The following is a 21,778-nucleotide window of genomic DNA, read 5'->3' as shown; positions in this document are numbered from 1 at the left end:
TGTTTTTCTACAGAACCACAGAAGAATGATGGAAACCGGGAGGTAAAAGCCACAATGCTCTTCTCCTCCCTACCTTTTACATCGCTGTGTCAGTGTTGCATTTGGGAAGCACTCTCATTTCAGTCACTATTTTCTTATTGCAGGCAGGCAGAATTGATAGAAATATTGATCTTCTTTTAATGAGTTTTCAGAGGGAAAAAATGAGCATGACTCAGTGGTGAGGTGCTATAGACAGACTGATGCGTCTTATTTTTTACCTGCTGCTGATATATATTTTGGGAAGCTGCTGTTTTACCGTTTTCCTTGCATAGGCTGATCCTTGCTTTGTGTTTTGTTGCTTGCAGTGAAGGTGTTTGCATTTCGCTGGCTGCTGACAGCCTGCATCTTCATTTAACTTCTGCAAAGGTCAGCTTACTGAGGTGCAGGATGCTCAAAGAGGAGATGACCCGAACTGGTCCTGCAGCGACCTTGGGCTGGTGCTTGGCAGCAGGGAGGAGAAGCCAGGATGAGTCCATCCTTTCCCCTGAGCCCCAGAACAGGGCAAAGTTTCTGAGGCTGGTTTCTGCACACCTCGGCTCTTGCCTCACCGCTGCTCCCTGGTCCTCCAGCACCATCTACAGTCCTCTGTACACTGAGGAGATGCTCCGGTGCCACCAGGTACAGCCCAGCCATGGCTCAGGCTACTGAGCCAAGGTGGGGATCTGCGGGGATCTTTGCAGCCTTGTCCATTGCCTCTTGGCTTCCTGGACAATGAGATAGGGGTGGTTGTAAGGCACCAGGGTGTCAAAGGAGCCTGCCTCAGGGAATGGTAACTCACCCCTCAGCACAGCTCTTGAGCAGCATTGCAGCATGCAGCTCCTGTGGCACTGTCTTTGCTCTCCAGGAGCCGCCAAGCATCCCTGCTGCTCGGCACAGCTTGGATTTGTGGCACAACACATGTGATGCTCTTCAGCGACAGCCTGAACCTGCGAGACGGAGCTGCCATGAAATATTCATGGGAATTTCCTTGAGTAAATAGCATTAAAAATTCATTGATATTTTGAGCAACAAACCATTGCTTTCATCTCTCAGGGATGGAGAAGTATGTAAATAACAGCAGCCTTTCTTTTATGAGACAGCGACTTCCATGCGCTTCAACTACCTTTTGGTTTTGAGAGACTGAAATCTTTCTTTTTTCATGTTCTCCCAGCTCAGGACATTTTGTTCCTCAGCTCCCCAGCTTGAGCAGTGTATTCCTGGGAGCGGAGGGATGAGGAGGGCAGGAGAGGGGCCTGGAACAGGCTCCCTCCATTGTGGCCGCTGTGCGGGGCGCCTGCGCAGCGCCGTGCTGGAGCGTGCAGTGGGAAACCTGAGCCGCTTGGATGAGCCCCGTGTGCTTGGCTCCTGGGGCTCGGCAGCAGGACTTGCTCCAGGCTATCATGGTGAGAAAGGCTCCCTCGCCTTGGCAGCGTGGGCAGCAGGGTCATGGCTTGTGGCTCGTGCCCTTCCATGTGGCCTGGGCTTTGCTGCTGAGCCCCTACCCAGGACTCTGCTCCTTTCCCTAGAGCCCAGCCTTAGCTGAGCAGTTTCCTGACAGCGCACTTCATGCTGAGGATGTTGTGCAAAGCTGGAAGAGCCCTGCAGCTGAGGCAAGGAGGGAAGAGAGGAGGACGCAGGCCTCTCTGGGGCACGGTGGGTGAGCATTCATGGGTTTTGGGAGCAGGGGGCCCTCGGAGCCTTGATCTCCTGCAGAATCCATGGCCTTAGCTCACCTCTTCCTGGCATTGCAGGGAAAGGATCAGGCAATTCCTGGAAATGGGTGTATAAGGTCCCAGGGGCTTGATAGTGCTGTGAGAGACAGGCGAGACCATGCTAATCCTCTCTCCATCTCTGTTTCTTAAAGGCTCTCCTCATGCATCTCTCCAGTCTCTTTGCACCATCAGGAGGCTGTTCCTGCTGCTTGTGGTCACCGGGCTGCTGGTGGGGACAGCGGCTGGAGCATGGCTCCTAGGTCAGTGTCTTCTCCAGGGCAGCCTCCTTCTGCAGCCAGAGCCCTGCCACCGAAGTGGTGATGGGAGCTCCTTGGTTGGTGAGCTGTGGCTTGGGACGGGGAGATGCGGCTGTGCTCCCAGCAGCAAGCTGCAGATGCTCATCAGCTCTTCCAGAGGGTAGTGCAGGATCATGGCCAGTATTGTCCATCCTCAGATGCTGGCCAGGCTGAGTCCATCTTTTCTCTGTTTCCTGAAGTGAAACACCTGAAGAAGCCTCAGCCAGACCATGGCTTCACCCTGCTGCGGGAGCCAGATGCGATCCCAGTGTGCAGTGATGGTGACGAGGAAGACCCCGTGGTCCAGGGGGCTCACAGCAGAGGTTTACATCTTTACTTGCTGCTACACAGGAAGGGGAGAGGGGAGCAGCGCACAGGACAGCGCCTGCCAGGGCTAGCAAGGACAGAAAATACACTCTTTATTATAATCAAGTATCTCCAGCTGATCCACAAGCTTCTTTCAATTGCATTTTGTGATTGATTTGCTTTGCTTTTAAGCCCTGCTGTGTTCCTCAGCATTACAGCTTCACTGCATGGAGGGACCCTACAGAAAAAGCAACTCTTGCTGGACTCCTTTGCATGCGATCACTCAGCAGAGCTGCCACACAGGCACTGAGAATGAATAGGCTCTGAATAGATTCTAATTGCTTCAAACAGCTTTTTGCTGGGTTTTTTTGTTTGGTGTTGGGTTCTTTGTCTGTTTGTTTTCCATTAGATGTGTATCCGCTGTGCTGGCTTGTCTTTAATGGCATGGCTTTAGTGTCTTTCAGAATAAACATGGCAAACTCCTTGCTGGAAGCACGGGTGGAAGGCCATCCTGGCTGGCTCCTGGCATGCCACGAGCATTGGAGTCTCTCCCTGGGCACCCTGCTGTGCCAGCAGCTCGGGTATCTCAGGTGGGCATCGCAGAGGCAGCCACTTCCACCCCTATCCACCCTGGTCCAAGAGGGATGAGCTTGGCAAAGGGGGCTGGGGGGTTAGTCAGGGCTGATGCAGGGCGGAACGCAGGGCTCAGTCTGGCACAGGGACCGGTGAGAAGAGATGCAGATCTTTCCTGCCAGAGCAGCAGGGCTGTGGACTGTTGTCCCTGTGGCTGCGTTAGAACCCTGATCCCTAGCAGGTCCCCAGCCCTCTCCTGGGACAAATTACTGTTGCTCCTGCAGAATGGCCCATCAGAAAGGAGTGAACCTGACGGACGTCAAGGTGGATGACACACGGGAGTTTGTTCAGGTGAGAGCCCACCAGGAAGGCGGCCTGGAAGACCTGTGGCAGGTCAGGTAAGGGCAGCTCTGGGGGAACAGAGTTTGCTGGTGGGGCTGAAGCAGAATATAGAAAACTGTCCTGGGGCTGTGCAGGAAGCGACCCCCTTGGGGACTGGGACAGCTGCCCTGGGGCTCCCTGGGGCCCCGGGGATTTTGGTCCATGTACACTGTGCCCAGAGGCTTATTCTCATACAGGAGCAGCTGTGAATCAGGTCGGATTGTGGCTCTGCAGTGCTCAGGTGAGTGCCCCATCCCCTCCCATGTTGTGAGGGTCTGGTACCTGAGCTTTGTCTATCACATGCTCCCCATCTCCCTTACAGAGTGTGGGCTGCACCCCGGTGCTGCTCGGGTGGTTGGGGGTGCGGATGTGGCCGCAGGGCGCTGGCCCTGGCAGGTCAGTGTGTACCACGGCTCCCAGCACCGCTGCGGAGGTTCCGTGCTGGCCCGTGAATGGATCGTCACAGCAGCTCACTGCGTGCACAGGTACCTCCTTTGCCCAGCCTCGGGGTGCTGAGTGTCTGCTCTTACCCAGGCCTTGGTGCTTGCTGCCCTACAGTAAGAGGCACGCGGTGTTTCTGCTCAGTTACAGGCAGCTTCAGACCTCTGCCTGGCTGGTTTTTGCTGGTGTTGTCAACCACAGCTCCATCAAGCAGGAGGACGGGGTATCAGTAAGGAAAATAATTTACCACCCGCTTTACAACGACAACAGCCTTGACTATGACATTGCTCTGATGAAGCTCCAAGTCCCCTTGAATTTCTCAGGTAACGGGCTGCCATGATGCTGGTGTGTCCTTCTCCCATCTGTGGGGTTGTCTGTCTTATCCCACAAGTAAGAGATGGCCAAACCCCAGCCTCCTCTGAATGTGCCAATTCAGAGCAGCCCAGTTGGGATACCCAGCCTGGCACCTGGGAGGCAGAATGCACAGCAACAGCGTGTTTAAAACTATGCCAGAGCTGTGAATCACTGGCAAGGTGGCTCTGGGAGCTGGTCTGAGAGCCTTTCACTTCAGTGTGCTAGGCTGATAGCTCCACAGCTTCTCCCTGTGTCCGTGCTCAGCACAGCATGAAGCTGTCCCCGCTGGGCTGGCACTTACCTTGTCACCTTCTTAGCAGATGCCATTCGTGCTGTGTGTCTGCCACCCTCACACCAGGACCTCTTCCAGGGCACACAGTGCTGGGTCTCTGGCTGGGGTTATACTAGACCAGGCCAAGGTAAGCTCTCATCTTCTTCCCACTGCACAGCCTTGATCAGAGGCTTTCCCCCTGCTCCTCACTGACATGGTCCATCACTTTCCATGCTGCATGTAATCTTGCAAATGCCACCTCCTGCCTTCATCCCACCCTTGCTCCAGCAGCTCTGCACCCCACAGCCATATCTCGGGGGGGGGGGGGGGGGGGGGGGCTGGCTGTGTTTAAACCCATAAAGTTTATATCCCATCTTTCCCATTTTCTATTAGAGCCCCTTTTGCTCCCTGCACGTTTAGTTTCCCTCTTGTCTTCTCTTTCTCCCTCTCCAGCCCAGGTTGCCAAGACCCTAAAGGAAGCACTCGTTCCGTTGATTGGTACCAAGAGGTGCAATAGTTCGTGTATGTATGCAGGCGAGCTCACGGCCAGGATGCTGTGTGCTGGCTATCTGCACGGGAGCATAGATGCGTGCCAGGTAACAGGAGGGAGCAAATGATGCACGCAGGCAGTGCATAGCGGGTGTAGAAAGGATGGATATGTTGTATGTCTCTGTTAGGTCCCAGGAAGTGTTGGGATTTGTGGCAGTAGCTTGCAGTAAACAGTCTTGAGTGGGGTGCAGTGTGGAGCCCGCAGTGCTCTGGTGCATTGATGTCAGGCTGAGATTTAGCTAAAATGGAAACCTTGCAGTGAGGCCAAGCACTACTTGTACCTGCACCTCAGCTGATGAACAAAGCCATGTGGGAGAAGCCAGCCTGATGTGCACCCCAGCTGCCAGGAGGCAGAGCTGCTTCCTTAGTCCTTGCTTTGTGCTGCAGGGTGACAGCGGGGGCCCCCTCGTTTGCCAGGATGAATTTGCGTGGCGCTTGGTGGGCATCGTGAGCTGGGGCCAGGGCTGTGCTGAACCCAACTACCCTGGGGTCTACACCAATGTGGCTCAGCTTCTGCCATGGATCCATCACATCACTGAGGTAAGCAGGAGCAAGCAGTTACATTCAGCCTGACCCACAGCCATGCGGGCTGCAAAGACAAATCCCAATGCAAACATCCAATTCTAACTCTTCCCCTGTGCTCACCCTTAATGCATGAACCTCTAGGATGACCTCTTTTATGGTACTGATTCTTTTCTCCTTATTTTTTTGACTAGGTCTACTAGAAATAAGGCAAGGAGAGACTTCACAGCGCAACCTCTACCTTTTCCATGTAGCAAGTGGAGAACGGTCCACGACTAATTTATCCTGTTACTATATCCGAAGGGAATCCCCAGACACCCCTTGCAAAAGTGCTCAGTATAAATAGTTTATTAAAGAAAATAGCAAATTGCATTTCTGTGAACAATCCACATGAGAGAAGTGTTGTTTTTCAAAAGACGTGGGGGGTTTTGGACCGCTGTGTGTAAAGGGGCAGGGATCCCACGAGACGTACATGCTCTGGGAACACTTCCAGCCTTTAGATAAATTACTTGGAGGAGAAGACAAGAAAAAGCTAGAGTTCTAAGTAGCAGTCAGGTTTTGCTTCAGTATCTCCCTCCCTTGCTGCTTTCGGTCTATCTGCCTACTTGACTGCACTTGCCCCCTCTCTGTGCCAGTTAATGCCAGGAACAGGAGGGTCTCCTCGCCATGGCTGTGCCTGGCAGACCCAGCAGGTAGAATGCCCATTCATTCTGCAATGGCTTAGTGCAACATGGAAAGCAGCTGTGATCCAGGTCCTGCACAAATGCTTGCAAATGTGAACCGAAGTCAGACAAGAGTGCGAATGAAAAGGATACAACAGTAGGGAACAGATTAAAACATTAAGCTCTGTGACAAACTTTCATAAGCGGGTTGTAAGCACTACACAGTAGGAAACACTTTCTTTGTGTGCAGCAACTGGCACATCTCAGCCTCCAGGCTATGTCTTAATGAATGCTCTTGATGAGTTTTTCAACTAATAGAAATGTACCTTTCTCAGTCTTAAACGTAGCCTTTTGTAACTTGAAAGATGATGCTATGAGTGCACACTTCCCTCCTTTTTCATGTTCATTTACAGTTCTCTATTCTTAAAGGACAGAAAATGTACTAGCTGAAACACAACAGCTGCCAGAGCTGCCTGGTTCATACACAACCAAAAGGTAAGGGAAGGCGCTGAACTGGCTTCTGCAGTTGGTAAAGTGAGATTGAAAAATTCTCAGTCAGCTTTAAGATATTTTCCATGAGGAATTCTGCCACTTGTGCAAACCCCTGTGGCTTGGTAAACAGTTCACTCAGAACAGGATCTCCTCTCCCCCACCTCCCCCTACTCTTCCACTCTTGAGGCCTGCTCTTCAGAGAAACCTGAGGTGGGAAAGAGCAAAGTTTGGCACTTTAGCATTCAGTGGGTTTCATATGTAACTTGCAGGGACAGAAGAGGTAAGACACAAAGGGGCTACATGCCCCTGATGTAAAACTGCATAGATAAGATTCACCAGTGAGAAATAAAAATCCTTATACAAGGCCCCTAAGCAAGCAAGCTCGAGATGATATTACACAGTGCCTTGCATGCAAGGCCCATCTGTCAGCAGTGCCTGCTCTCACAAAGAGATGTTGGATATGAGTTATTTCCCTATACTGTGCTTAATAGGAAGATGAAATCCTCGAGAATGGAAACTGGTGAACATCACACAGAGCAGCTCTTCTTCACCAGGGACCATACACTCACCAGCGCATGAAGCAAAACTTGGATCTGGGCAGAACACCTCTGGGGATCATGGCAGGAGATTGAACCTTCAAGCCCAAACTTTGTCTGCCTGGCAGATGGAGCATAAGCAGTTAATGCCCCTGTCTTACCCACCTTTGATGTTCTGGTCCCAGATGCACAGAGCCATTCTCTTTGCCCCACAGACATTGAGCTAGAAAATGCTCAAGTCAAGCCCCCAAGGAAGCACTTAACCTAATCCTAAGTTTTTTTATACCAGTACAAATAAGAATGGTCCAATCCAGAAAGTACTTGAAAGACTCAGTTTCCTCTTGCTTTATCAGAAGCTGCAAGGTGTAGGAGTAAACGTAGTTACTTAATTTTGGCCAGTGCTGCTGCTCTCCTTTCTGTGTTCTGGAACAAAGCTCGGATCAGACTCTTCACTTCAGCTGCTGAGAATTCAGCTGCAAGAGGTCCCTTCCCATCCGCCCACCTACGTGGGAGAGAAAGAGCTTTATTTAACCAAACTGTACAGAAATGTCACGTTTAAACAAGCCTCCTGAGCACTCATTACAGTTGTAAGTCTGAAGGTAAAACCCACCCAGTTAGCAGCCTATTAGCTCTATGCAACTTGAGCCTAGAATTGTTTAGTGAGGTATATAAAGCAAGTTATATGTGGGGTGAGTTTTGCACTTGTTACAAACTGTACCTTTTCTTTTCCAAAATAAGCCCAAGGACTGTCCAAAAAATTCCCATTCATCTCCCAAACAACAGGAGAAAATAAGAGTGGTTTATGCCCAGGTGAAAATAGAGTTGGGAGCCTTTGATGTCTAACGTGGTTCCAACAGCAGCAACGAGCAGGGCACAGGAAAGCAACTGCTTTCCCTGTGTGCTTCCCCATGGCTGGTACCTTTTTCAGTTGAGCCTGATGAGGACAGTATGTTTTCTGGCCATTCAGCTGCATGCATGAGGCAGCTATGAATAGGGAATGTCTGGCTTCTGACAACTCATGCCAACTGAAGTAACAGATGTAATTATGCAAATCCTCATGTATAATTCAGGTGAATCCCCCTTGTAAGTTAAAAGGAGCAAGAAACAGCATCTAAAAACCAGAGGTCAATCAAGTGGAATGACTGCAGCAGCAAGGCACAGCTAACATCAAAAGCAGCAGGCAAAATGCTAGGCTGCTTACTGTGAAACACTTCTGAACTTGGAAAAGCCAAAGGGGATGCACTCTGTGGTTGCCTCTCTCATGGCACTTGTTTTTTACCATTGCCTTTTCCTTGCAGGATGTGGCTGAATGTATGAGCAAGCTTGAAACGGACAATAAACACACAGCCAAGAAACAGCCCCAGGAGCAGTTATCTGGTCCTTATTAACAGTGATTGCCTTTCACCTGAACAGAGTCCCCTGAGTACAGTGCCCTGCTGATGTCAGACCGCTTCCCAGCTGCCTTGTATTGGGGTGACAAACTAACTGGAAGGGAACAAAGGAGGACACCTACTGATCTACGATTTCTTGGAGGTTGGCTTGCAAGATGATCATCAGCTCTTTGAATGTCATCCACTTCTGCACATAGACTGGAACTTCCTCTTGGTACTTCTTATTTTTGTCATCTTCAGGTAATGGGGTGAAAACTTGGGGTCCTTCCTCCACCATGGTCCTACAGAGGGAGTACAACCTATCTGCATCTTCTGCAGAGATATCCTAGAATAGAACAGATGTTAACAGGGGATCAGTTTTAGATATTTTTTGGAGTGCCAAGAAATGAGTGAAATGAAAAAAGGTGCCTGTGAAGGTGAAAGCAGTGGCTTACATCATGTTTAATGTTCTCAAGCTAATCTAACTTATTTCACAAGTAGCTATTTCAGCAAGCTCTCAGTGTTTGCCTCAGAACAAAGGCTGTGCTTCTAAACAGCACAACCTTGGTGCAAGAGCAAGCACTTCACTGTGAAGCAGAGGTGTTGTGATGAAGGTCTGAAGAGTTTACAAGGAAACAGCTCAGGCATTGCCAGCCCAGTGCTGAAAGCCAAGCTTTCCGGCAGGCACAGCCTGAGCAAGTGTCTGTAAACTAGCTGTTAAGGGAAAAGAGAGCTTACCGGCCTAATGCACAGTGGGAAGGCTCTTTACATGTAGACTACAACTAGAACAGATGCACTAATGCATTTCTGTCATTTGCTGTGAAAATATATTTTAACTAAGAAATGCAATAGAACAGTTGGGCTCGACCCAAGGTAACCTGACAAGCACCTAAACACACTACTGAAGTCAAGTGCAGATTTAGACAGATCATAATTGCAGTTTGAAATGCCACAGGTATTTCAGCATCTAGTGCCTAGATAGGATGGAGACATTTATTAGAGATGGACAGACTGAATGGAAGGAGTTTGAGACAACACTTAGCTTCTGTGCCCTCAAAATAGTAAGAGATACATTCACAGAAATGTTTCTAGAGGAATGACACCTAAATCTAGGTGGATTCGAGAGGAATGACACCTAAATCAAGGACTCTCCCCTTGACAGGAGAGTCATGGAATCCCTGTAAGAAGTCTCAACTGGATGGGAGTTATTGGTATCTTGAACATATCTGAGAGACAGGGCCACAATTATAATTTCTGTGAAAGATGACTGTTCCTGGGAACTCTTGGTTTTGGAAAGAACTTCTAAAGGTTACAAATGCAGGTACCTCTAGGGCAGCGATTCTAGTGACAATCTCTGTGAGAGCTGTGTTCAGCAGAGTCCCCATAGCCTTGCAGTACACGTTCACTGGAAGGACATCTTGCCAGACTTTTCCCAGTCTTTTCAACTGATGTAATACCTGGAAGAGAACAGCTATGTGTTACCTATGTGTTATCAAGAGAACTTTGAGAGACATCAAGTGATAAGGCGACTACGTATGGTCAGAAACCAGTCTGAAAGAAGCCAAAGTGTGCAGCTATCGCATGGAACAGACATTCCTGGGGAAGGGAATGCAACCATTCTCGGTTTGCATTAAGGTTTATCAAAAGTGGAGCAGATCTTTTCATTGAAAATTACAGCTGGACTATAAACAGAAGTTCAAGATTAAGAAGCTTTTCATTTCAACTTGGAGCAAGAGGGACTGAACTTGGCTTCAACTTTACAGCCCAGGGGAAAAAAAAATCATGCCAGAAAACTGCTTAGAGAAGTGCACAGTTGTCAGGACTGAGATTACACACTCTGCCTTCCCAAGGACAACACCTACAGCCAATGGGATACTTGGCTCTGATTGCCTCGCCTACCTGCCTTATTGCTTTATTAGCTGCACAGTAATTTTCCTCATCATCCATATTAGAAAAATTCCTGGCACTTGACAGCCTCTCCAGGATTTCTCCTTTTTGCACTCGCATCTGGGCCAGAAAACACTCCATCCCTTTAGAAGCAAAAGCAAACACAGAGAAGCAATTAAACAATCAATAAACATCTCACTGGACAATCAAGTTCTTGGAACTATGTGCTGGACAAGAAGAGTTGGGTTTCAAAGAGTCAAGCCTGAAGCAGCCATATTGTTTAGAGTTGCAATGCTCTGTCAAGACTTCCCAATCCAGAAAATGTCCTTGCTACTTGTCCAAAACCCTTAAATGACAATCCACTGCTCGAGTCAGTAGCCACAATTACATGAAATCATTCAGCAACAAACACCAGGATCAACGACCACATCATCCATCAATAGATTTCAATAGTGAAAGGTAAAATTACCAAGTCTCCTAAAACCAGGCACCATATCTACAAAAGTAGCTGCTCCGTCACACAGGATGTTAGTCAGGCGGTATCGGAACTGGTGTCCAAGGGTGAGCAGGTGGTGAGCAATGTACATGCAGTTGTTGTGGTGAATAGCTGCCAGCTGGGGTAGTTTCTGAAGGTTCTCCCTGTCCCAGCAAGGAGGTAGAGAAAAGAAAGAAATTTATTTATTTAGACACAGCTCTGTTAAAAACCTGTCATGCCTATGCTGGAGAAACTCCTGGTCTGTCTCAGATGCTGCAAGTAACTAACTGTGGGCAATGCTTGATAAAGACACCAGTTGGAATAAAAGCATTTAAGAGTTTCATGACTAGTGAAATGGCACTTTGGCATCTGAACCATGTGTTACATGCTCATTGTTTCTAGCAGCAGATTTTCAAACAGGAACATACTTTGTTATAGCAAAGTTCTGGTGAGAATAAGAGAGCTAAGTCCCTTTCAGTAATCACCCCAGTGGTTTCTTACAGAAATGTATCACTTGCAATCTCCATTGCTGTCCTTTCTTTTACAGGGAAAACATCATGAAAAATCTGTGCATCAGACCTCAGGTCAAATCAAACTGGCTGGAATCAATCACAACTGTTTTAAGAACTGCAACCTATCTCCTTGGCCATAGGACAGCCAAATCCAAAACTCTCAAGCACCTATTTCACAGCAGGTATCATTTACAAACAGATGAAGAGTACTAACTTCTTGCCACTGGAGGAAGCCCTTACTAATCTGGGGACAAGTGGGGCTGTTTCAATGGCACTATTCTCTCTCCAAAACAGACACACACAGGCACTTACTTGTGGTATGTTGGCACTACATCATAGAACAGCTGGAATATATTCCGTACAGAATAGAAAAGCTGTATGCAGCTACAAGGCAAATAAGGTTCATGTTAGTTTGTCAGTGGAATTAACATCTGGCTCACCAGTGACCCTCAACCTTTTCCAAAACAAGGTTTTGTTACTAGTGAAGTACTGGCACAAAGAATAGATTGTCAGGATCAGTTACAGCAATGTCAACAAAGGCAGCACTCTGGATAATTCACAAAGGCTGTGATGACCTTGTAAGTTCAGTGTGGAAAAGACAAGTTTCAGACCACATGCCAGAAGGGAGATACATGAAACCCTAGGAACAAAGGGGACAGTGTCCCTTCCCCACCAGGTGTGGGTTAATAGTCAGGCCATGGTACACTGAAGGGTATTCAGTATCTAGGCAACTCTCCTCCTTCAGGGTTGTGGTCTCCAGTTTTTAAAGCAGAGTGTATGTGGTTCATTGTTATCTCTGAAGAGCCCTGATAGATGCAGAGCTGGAGCATTTTGCTATCACTCAGCAAAAAGAAGCAGGAAGTTCTCTGAGAATGGGTGCCATCTCTTATCAGTTCATGGTTTTGATTTTTCTAAACAGCTGACAGCTAACATACGACAAAACACTGAAGCAAATGCTACAGCAGTATTTCTCCCAACTAAAAGACTAAAGCCAGGAACTATGTTGTGCATGCTAGGGAGTCTGCCACATTTTCACTGCTTTAATGGCTAAAATACAGTGAAGCATAGCTGAATGTTCCCTGGAAACAGTCCAAAGGGTGCTTAACCTGAGTATTGCAGGGAACCCTGTCTGCAGCTGTTCAGGGATGCATCCCCCAGCCAAAACAGAGTAACTTAAACGACTGATTCTAATTTTAAGGTATCTTTCGTTCAAGTTCTTTTAATCCACTAGCAGATGCTTGGTGTTGCCAAAGGCAGTAAGCATCTGACCCCGAAGAGTTATCCACCGATACAGAATTCTTACCACTGATCTGTGCTGGATGTAGCCTCCAACAGTGTCTGATAAGCCAACTCCATCAGCTTCTCCACTGAGGAACTGATGCGGCATGTGGGCAGAGAAAATGTGTACTGGCTCAGTTTAGTCTTATTCTCCAAATTCACCATGTCGTTGTGCACAAGTTCAGAAGCTTTTGGCATTTTTGAGTGATCTCCTGCCCCGGGATCAGGAAGCTTTGGTAGGGCTACACAGGAATCAGGTGTGATCTAAGGGAAGATGAGAGGTGTAATATCATTTAGAGCCCACAGAAAGGAGGCTGCAAGACTACAAAACACTGAACAACAGAAATTTAAGACTCAAGATAAACCCAAAGGTGCAGAAGTCCCCTAAGACTGCTCGAAGTCTCCTGGCTTATGAATGACAGAGCAGGCCACAAAAGAGTTCACATCCTGTTGCATGCCTAGAAGCAACTCTGCAAGTAATCCTCTAGAATTTCTTATGCTTATGGCACTAGCCAGAAAAGCCTATGCAAGCAAACTTCTAATATTTTAAGAAACATCCTGTTTGCCAAGATCCCTGAATAATCAAGAGTATTTGGTGTGCCACAAACCCCCTCCTATTTGACTGTTCTAGACAAGCCTTCTTCAAAAGCTTTTTTTCCACATAAAGTGTATTGCATCAACGTCACCTTTACAGTATTGTGTATTTCTGAGGTCATCAGGTTCCTGGCTGCCACAATCACTTCCTGGCACTTCTTGTTAGCAAAGTGGGAGTTGACATTACGGGCATATTTCAGTAAATCAGTTGTGTCTCCTTTCAAAAACTGCATGTTCTTCAAGGCTTTTTCAAATTCCTCTGTGGATTTAATCACCTGAGAAGAGCAGACACAGATTCTAAATTAACACAGCTTCCTAAAATCAAAGATCAAAATTAAAGTTGAGTATAAACTCTTTCACTTGGAGGGCACTAATGACCCAACAGCTTTTCAGCAATCCTTTGGAAAAAGCTGGCTCAGGTCTTTTGTTCAAGCTGGCAACCTGGCATTTCCTGTCAGGAAACTACATGGATCTGAAAGAATCTTGAGTCCTACCTCTATATACTGCTCTAGTTTGCTGCTATTGGTTGGGATTGAATTCACCAGACAGTTCTGAATGAGGCAGTCTGACAGTTCTTCCCATATCATGTCACCTAGCAGTTCTGCCAGTGTAACTCCGCAACCCTTTTTATCTTCCACAGGCTGCTCAAGAGGCACATCTGAATTCAAGAGAACAGAACGGGATGTTAATACACCTGCTTCCTGGACCAGACCCTTCACCAGTTCATTTGATCCTCCCTGTCAGAACAGTATCTGTCAACTGCTCCATAGTCTTACACTGGAGGTAAGCTCATGTGATGGGTCTGTGGAATCACCCACCTGCCCAAAAGACAACTGAATTTGTGTGAACTGAGCCTGCTTTCCAGTGTGTTTGTTTCATGAAATGCTAGCAAAGCCCAGGCCAGTTTCTAGCCGATGTGACCAGCTAAGTCTGGTTTGTCAAGGTGCCAAGCTGCCCAAGAGCACAGCATAGCAAGGTAACATCAAATTCAATACGCTTAACAACCAGGTATCACATAAAGCTTCATCTCCAATTACATGAACATGACATTGATCTCAGTCTAATCCCAAAAGGTAGAAACTACCTACTCAGCAGGTATTTGTGAAGAACTTCAAAAATCAGCCTGATCTTGTCAAAAACCTCCATAGGAGAGGAATGATCCAGGCTAGGTTCCTCAGACTTAAAACGCAGGATGAACACATTGGACTGTTCTTCTGTGCATGGCTGAAGAGATGGGTATAAAATCAGAGGCTTGAGGATGTGTTTCAGCAACAGCTGGCCTGAGAAACAAAAAACCAAGATGTTTTCCAACAGCAGAAGGCAGGCAGTGTGCTTCAGCGAGGCCAAACCATAACTGCTTTGGATGCAGAGATTCTTTGCATGGAGTGGGAGAAATGCTCTCTTGATTAGCTGTACTGGGGAACAATAAATGAGGTAAAATGCTAGGTTTGGTTTCACTAGGACTTTGATATCCTTCATACAAGTCTGAACTCACACCCAGTGGGCTGCTTATAGCTATATCCATCTGGATCCACAGTCTGTCTTACCAAAGATTTTAAGCTTGGTGTGCAGTTCTCCCAGGACAGCAAATGCCTGCAGCACAGAAGCAACAGGGGGGCCAGCAATCTCCTCCTCTTTTGATGACATCGTGTGTAAGTGCAATTCTGAATGCATCACTGACTCCAGGCTGCTGCCTTCTAAAGAAAAACAATCATCATCTTACTGTCAAGAGTGTGGTCAGTGATACAGTACCGAAAGAGAAGCTACTGCATTCCTCTGGTGGCAGCTAAAGCAATATTGTACTTCTCCCCATTTCCACAAAACACGGTTCTTGTAAAAGAGCATCAGAAGAAGGTACAGAGTCCCTTGTGTTACAGTGCAGGACAACGGAATGAGAATCAATCTTATAATGATTCAAATTTCTCATTTCAGTCATCTTGCAACTGAATGACGTTTAGTGACAATCGCTTTCCTTTTCCTCTTCTTCCCATTTCAAGTCAAAGCCAAAGGAAAAGGTTTTTATCCTTTCCAGAGGAAAAGCTTGTACTTCAGTGAAGACAGCAATGTACAAACTTGTGCAGTTTCTTACAATTAGCTTCTGATCCCCGCTTCAATGTTTCTAAAAAATGTGACAGATGAGGCAGATGACTCTTCAAAACTCTGTTTAAAATCTATGGACTACATTGGACTGGCTCTGGTAGTATCTAAATACTCCAGGAGTGATAGCCAAAGAACACTGGCACTCATCACTCACACTCATTAGTTCGTACGAATGGCAGAAAGAGCTTATTAAACCAACCTTAGTCCAACAGCATTAACTGTATTTTCTATCTTGTAGGTGCTTGAAACCAGGCATTTCAAACAGTGAAGCAAAGAAAGTGAAACGTACTAGAACTGTGAATACCTTTTGAAGGAGGAAGCTTCCATACAGCCAATTTCTGCCACTCTTCTCCCAGATGATAGAGCATGTTCTGTGTCTGCACTGTGAGCTCGGTGCCTAGTGCCTTCAGGATCTTCAGCTCAAAGCCCTTGCGGGATTCCAGCAATCTGAGGCTGCTTCGTGCCTGGTGGTAAACCCCAAACACAAAACACAGGTAAGTCTTGCCCCTGCTATTGAAAAGCATCTTGTGAAACACATTGAAAGTATAAATGAACAATACTGTCATATGCTTCTGAAGGCATTATTACCGTTTCCAGGTGCTGAGCTGCTGCAATGTAGTTCTTTTCCAGCAAGGCAGTACTGTACTCTTTAATAGCAATATCAAACTGCAACAAGCAAATAGAGCCAATGTCACTGTGTATCTGCTATTAGACTGCAATTTTTTAAACAGCATGGCTAGAGGCAGGGGAGGTACAGACAGTGATTCAGGAGAGAGCCCAGGATAATGCATAGATGGGTGAGGAGCACAGAGGATGCCTCCCACAGCCCCTCCTCACCTCCTGCAGCTTTTTCAGGATGCTCAGAACCAGCGTGTCTCGCTCCAGCTGCTGCTTCAGTTCAGTAAACTCAGCCACAGCGACATTGAGATCTCGCTGAACCTGAAATAACAACTCTGTAGCTCATTTACAGCAAGCAAATGTTATCAGACACTTTTCCCCTTTAAAGTGATAACACCATGAGATTTAAAGTATTGCTGTTACTGGAACAATTTGGTGAGGAGGAAGAAGGCTCCATCTGTTTTTTCCTTATCTTCTGAAAACACTTTTAAGCCAGTTTTATCTTTTGATATGTCACAGGTTTTATAAGGCGCTGTAAGGAAATTTAGTGTCAAAAGGCATTCAAGAGGACTTCAGTGTTCCTTTAACAGTCTCTTAAAAGGCAAGAATGCTTGAACTGAGCCAAAAGTTACTTCTCAATCAACACAGCATCTAACACCAACGCTAGGCTCGCCCATTACTGCATCACACAGCACTGCAATACACAAGGGTGATCCTTCTCTTTCCGAAGGAGACATGTGACACCTTTCCAGCTGTACAACAGAACGTGGCCAATCCCTTAATGACAGCTTCCTCACACTGTAAGTAAACACCTCAGTGTGACACACACCTCTGCATGTGTCACCAAAGGCATTTTTAGGAGTGGCATCATTCCGGGTACTTGGCCAGGTCTCCTGTTAACGCACCAAGGTGTGTGTCTGGGGGGGAGTGGGCCCGGGTTTGGGCTGAAAGTGACAGGACTCTGCCCAAGGCCCGCGCTGTCACCTCGGTCTCGATGCCCGCCTTCAGCAGGTCGATGTTGCTGCACAGCCCCTCCACCTGCGACACCAGCTCCTCGGCGCTCTGCACGCTGGGCAGGAACTCGTTGTACTTCTTGTTGATCATGTTGCAGACTTCTCCCTAGGGAACAAGGCGCGTTGGGGCACCGCCGCTCCCGGGGGACAGCAGCCACAGCCCGGCGCTCGGACCCCGCGCTGTCCCCGCAGCCCCCCGGCCCGCTCCCGGCCCTGCCTTCAGCTCCTCCACGCGGCGGGACAGCCGCCCGATGCGGGTGCCCAGGTCCTCCTTGTCCAGGCGGCCCGAGTGCGCCAGCACGGCCGCCACCAACGAGCCCGCCGGCGCCGCCATGTTCCCGCTCCCGCAGCCGCGCAGCACCACGGGACGGCGCCGGCGCTACGGTGGCCGGTGAGCGACAGACTTGATGGGGCGTTTCTCGCTCCTGCTGGGGAACGCGTGGATGTGCGGGATACAGGGATGCTGCGGGATACGTGGATGATGCGGGCTCCCCGGCTGCTGCGGAGTGCCGTGGCTGCAGGGACATCCTTGGCTGCCGGGGTCCGTGGCAGTGTATGGGGGACCATCGCTGCAAGAGGCTCCCCGGCTGCTCGGGGTCCCTGGGTGCTGGAGCAGCCACCACTCCATGCCAGCCATCGTCCCCTGGCACTCCGTGGCTGGGGCGAGGAGGCAGGCACAGGGCACCTCCGGCATCCTTCAGCTGCTGTGGGAGGGAGGCTCCAGCCCCCGGCATCCGGTACCTGACAAAGGCGGGTGGTGCCTTTCCACGTTCTCTCCTCCGAGCAGGGGAAAGAGCCGCCACCGCTTGGTGCCATGCGGAGGGGAACGGCGCTGGGTGCCTGGGTGCTCCTGGCCAGCCTGGCCGGGGCCAGCTGGGGTGTCCGAGGTAAGTCCCAGGGTGTGGGTCCCTGCCCGCAGGCTGCTGCAGTGACAGCTTTGCCTGCCCTGGACCATGCTGTGTATGGTATGGACCATGCCGGACCATTCTGGGATAGCTCCAACCCGCCTTGCAGCGACTGAGCATGAGAAGTTGGGCTTGGCAGTATCACAGTGTTAGACCAAAGCCATGGGCTCTGTGCCTGGTCCAAGTGTGGAAGCAGCAGAGGCTCTATTCTGTGCTGAGCACAGAAGACAGGGGATTTACTCTCCATTTACAGACTGTTGTAATGTGTATGTGCCTCCCTGTTAGGGCTCAGCTCCTGTCTCTGCTGCTGCAAAGACTTAACTTTTCTGTTCCTCTCTTGCTGCAGTTGTACTTCAACACCAATGCAGTCTGTGTGCGGGATGGGGGTCACGCACATACAGTCTGAATGGAGGCCGGGTAGCTCCCCCATTCCACTTAGTTCTCACTCTAAGAGGATTTGGATCTCTATAAACTGCTCAGAGCTGCATTAATGTAACTACTGGGCTGCTTTTCCACCGGGTAGTCTGCTTGTTCCAGAGTTCTTTTTGTCTGTTCCACTGCTCAGGACATCCTAACATGATGCTTCCTACACTAGCAATCTCCATCGATGACATCCCTGAGTTCTGCACCACTGGGAGGGTTGATAACTCACCTGTGAAACACTCTATTCTTCTGCTTCTCACAGGGCAGAAAGTAAACGTGAAAGAAGCCAGCGGGAAGGTGTTCCTGCAGTGTGCGGTGGGCAGCGACAGCCAAATCTTATGGTACAAAGATGGGAATTGGATAGAAAATGCAACACAGCTGGATTTGGGTGCAATTTACGATGATCCCAGAGGTATCTATACCTGTGAAGCAGACAAAAGAAAGAGAAGCCCTCCCCTCCAGGTGCACTATCGAAGTAAGTGTCGCAAACCTGGCTTCTGCAGCCAGGACTGCTTGGAGTTTTCACCCAAGCAGATTTATGAGGGAACTGCTCATTTCCCATAGCTTGAGGGTTGTTCCACCGGTTTGCAGAAGCCCTGGTGGCTCCTGTGCTAGGTTGCCCTTGAGAACAGCCAAGCTGCATGTTCTGCATCTGGTGTCCCCATGAGAGCTGTACATTCAGTGCCATAACCTGGCACTCATCCTGGCTTAGGCTACAGTCAAGGGGCAGGCTCCTTGTCATGGCCCAGCTTTCAGTATCTGTGTCTTTTTGGCTTCCAGTGTGCCAGAACTGCATCGAAGTGGATGCTGCCACCATCTCAGGGATCGTGGTCGCAGATGTCGTCGCCACCATCTTCTTGGCAGTCGCTGTGTATTGTATCACTGGGCAGGACAAGGGACGCATGTCACGAGGTGAGGGGGGAGCCGGGATGTGCCTGAGCATCTCTAGGAGCTGTGTGGTACTGAGGGACTTCCCATCACTGCCCACGGAGCCCAGTCACTGCCAGCTGCAGGCAGCAGGGTCTCTAGGGCAGGGATCTATGTGAGCTCTCCATGTATCCTTACTGCCCCCAGCTCAGCTTCCCAGGAGAAGCCAGTGAACGCACAAGGTGAATCGAAACAGCATCCCAGGAGCAGCCACTGGTGACACAGGAACATCTGAGGCTTTGCAGGGGCTTCCCATCGAGCCTCCCAGAGGAAGTATAAGCATAGGGCTGAAAGCTGCTTGGGTTTCTTTGCTGATGCTCACTGCACTGCCCATGACTCCCCTGATCCTTGACCATCTTCTTTCTTCATTTAGCTTCTGACAGGCAGAACCTGATTGCCAATGAGCAGCTCTACCAGGTAAGCTGGGCACTCGTGTGTTTGTGTGTGTGTGTGTGCATGCCTGTGGGCTTCATCCCCTGTACCACCCATCCCAGGGCTGGACAGACACTGTTGTAGCCTGTCCCTCCTGTTTTTCCTCCTAGCCCCTTGGCGAGCGTGACAACGAGCAGTACAGCCAGCTGGTGCCTGCCAAGGGCCGCAAGTGAAGTGGGAAGATACTGGAGCCTGTGAGTCCTTCATACCAAGGGTGATCCTGCAGCAAAGCCACCACCAGTGCCCAACAGCACTGGTACCCTGCCCTGGCACTGCCTTTGTAAGCTTCCTGCTGGCAGCAGACAATGTGAGATTTTCCCTAGAGAGCCCTGCAGCTCTTTGATGGGATGTGCTGCTTGCAGCACTCTGCCCTGCCCATGACCTCGTGCATTTCTGTATTGCCATTAAAGATGAGCCTATCCCGTTGTCTCCCTGCTCCATCAGTTCTGTTGAGGCCTGGAGAGCTGTGCAGTCAGAGGGGAAGGAGCACACTGGATGCTTGCAGAGCCATAGGGCTCCTGCCTGTCCCGATAGGACACTGCTCTGCCAGTGCAGGCAGGTGCTCACGTCTGTGCCGGGAAGGAGGACAGGGGGATGTTTGCTCTGCATATGCAAGGTTTGGCGTCTAATCACAGTCTCCAAACCACAGAGGCTTGCCAGGTCCCTAGCTCACAGCCAGCCTTCGATTGCCTTGATGCTTAGGGGAGTGAAACATGAATAAAGAAGCAAACTGTGCTGGCTTCCCAGAAGAGCTTGTGGGCGCCGAGGAGGAAATGGAAACAGCAGAGAGAATGGAAACTGGAGCAGAGACCTTGCAAAACACATGGCAGAGGCATTGGCCAGGCAGTGAAGGCCAGAGGCAGTCCATGCCCCTCACACCTCCAGTGTTCTTGGTAGGCCCAGCAGCCCATCAGAGAGTGTCTGGCCTTTGTGACCAGGCACTGGCATCCCATATTACAGAGTCAGCAGCCAACCCAATGTGCTGAGTGCAGGATGCGGTGGAGCAAACTTCCAGAGCCTTTCCCAGCTCAACCACTGAGCAGCACTGGGTCCCCCCACATCAACCCAGCTCCTTCTGGCAAAGTCTCCACTGCCCAGCTCTAGCAGAAACAGTTACTGTGGTCTGGGTATGGCCAATATGGGAGGCAGCTAACAGACAGGATCTGCTAGCAGTTAGAAACCTCAGAAACCAGGTCACCCTCCGTTTGTCCGTTGCACACACGTGTAGGTGGGTTTCCCTGCTTTTCTGAGAAGCTCTAAAGAGAGCACCAGGCTGTGAATTGCTTCTGACTTGGTGGCACCAGGTAAGGCAGGACTATGAAGACAGTGACCAGCAGACTGCCTTGTGCATAGCATTTTCATCAACATCGGATTTCAAAGTGACAAGCAAAGAGCAGGAGGAACCTGGACCAGAGCGGTTGGGTATGGTCTGTATGAATCAAAGACCCAGCAGAGGTAATGTTTCCAACTTGTCTGGTCAAAGTAGGCAGGACAAAGAAGCATTTCTCTAGTGCAGCTAAGCACAGGGGCAGAGAGGTATCGCTGGATGGGAGCTGATCCCACTGAGATAAGGGGAGCGTGGGATGGTGCTGGTTGGGGCAAACATGCAGCCCCCTACACGGCAGAAGCACCGGGGTGTAGCTTGAAGCAAAATGTAGACCTTGTACACCCAGCCAGCACCCAGAGTGCTCTGAATTTATCCCTTTCCATTGGTGGCAATGGGCTGCATGGCTGGGCTGAGCAAGCAGCCCTGGAGCAGTGATGTTTGACAGAACGTGAGAATGAGGCCCAGGGTGGTTTTAGAGCTGCTGGGGGGTAGTGTTCTTTCTATCTTGCAATCTCTCCTAGGTACTTAGGGCGTTGTATGGTAAACCCAGCTGTGCTGCTTTAAAACCACATCCTGCAGGGTAAGCACAGCAATCTGAAGCATGAAACTCTTGGTGTTTACCTCTTCATGCTGAAACTCAAGGGTTAAACCACCCCCAGGCCCCATCAGTGCTGCTGTTTCCTTTCTCCAGAGCTGTTGCTCTGAAGGGCTGGGGGATGGACAGGTAGGTTTGTATGTGCTGGTAGAAATGCTGCTCTTTTCTTTAATGAAAGCTGTTCTTTTTGACTGAAATGTTTTCATTCA

General features: G+C 49.3%; 3 protein-coding genes across 4 annotated transcripts; 2 read left to right on the top strand and 1 right to left on the bottom strand.

Annotated features, from left to right (window-relative positions):
* Positions 1 to 1,249: 1,249 nt before the first annotated feature.
* TMPRSS5 (transmembrane serine protease 5) lies at positions 1,250 to 5,626 on the top strand (the record flags this gene model as incomplete). The annotated part of the gene is made up of 11 exons (XM_080631632.1): positions 1,250 to 1,421; positions 1,883 to 1,990; positions 2,227 to 2,296; positions 3,190 to 3,303; positions 3,484 to 3,527; positions 3,609 to 3,771; positions 3,872 to 4,050; positions 4,402 to 4,500; positions 4,806 to 4,948; positions 5,289 to 5,441; positions 5,618 to 5,626. The coding sequence occupies 11 exons, from the start codon at positions 1,250 to 1,252 to the stop codon at positions 5,624 to 5,626; spliced, it is 1,254 nt and encodes a 417-aa protein (XP_080487758.1).
* A 292-nt stretch (positions 5,627 to 5,918) lies between these two features.
* ZW10 (zw10 kinetochore protein) lies at positions 5,919 to 17,057 on the bottom strand. 2 transcript variants are annotated; one of them, XM_080631536.1, is made up of 15 exons: positions 16,932 to 17,057; positions 16,167 to 16,268; positions 15,918 to 15,995; positions 15,634 to 15,793; positions 14,777 to 14,926; positions 14,318 to 14,509; positions 13,724 to 13,887; positions 13,322 to 13,504; positions 12,661 to 12,899; positions 11,670 to 11,741; positions 10,840 to 11,009; positions 10,383 to 10,513; positions 9,809 to 9,940; positions 8,627 to 8,829; positions 5,919 to 7,615 (listed from the first exon to the last, which is right to left on the bottom strand). In XM_080631536.1, exons 1-15 carry the CDS (start codon positions 17,049 to 17,051, stop codon positions 7,495 to 7,497), a joined length of 2,217 nt encoding a protein of 738 aa, XP_080487662.1. In that variant the 5' UTR covers positions 17,052 to 17,057; the 3' UTR covers positions 5,919 to 7,494. The 2 variants fall into 2 exon arrangements, with proteins under 2 accessions (XP_080487662.1, XP_080487663.1); XM_080631537.1 differs by lacking the exon at positions 15,918 to 15,995.
* A 686-nt stretch (positions 17,058 to 17,743) lies between these two features.
* Positions 17,744 to 20,063, top strand: LOC308228422 (T-cell surface glycoprotein CD3 gamma chain-like). Its single transcript, XM_080631738.1, has 5 exons — positions 17,744 to 17,847; positions 18,551 to 18,763; positions 19,069 to 19,200; positions 19,589 to 19,632; positions 19,758 to 20,063. Exons 1-5 carry the CDS (start codon positions 17,775 to 17,777, stop codon positions 19,818 to 19,820), a joined length of 525 nt encoding a protein of 174 aa, XP_080487864.1. The 5' UTR covers positions 17,744 to 17,774; the 3' UTR covers positions 19,821 to 20,063.
* The last annotated feature ends 1,715 nt before the right edge of the window (positions 20,064 to 21,778 follow it).

Source organism: Psittacula echo, assembly GCF_963264785.1.
Source record: "Psittacula echo genome assembly, chromosome: 18".
NCBI classification, from domain to species: domain Eukaryota; kingdom Metazoa; phylum Chordata; class Aves; order Psittaciformes; family Psittacidae; genus Psittacula; species Psittacula echo.
The sequence above is the reverse complement of the archived record's forward strand: the minus strand, read 5'-3'. Positions and strand labels throughout refer to the sequence as shown.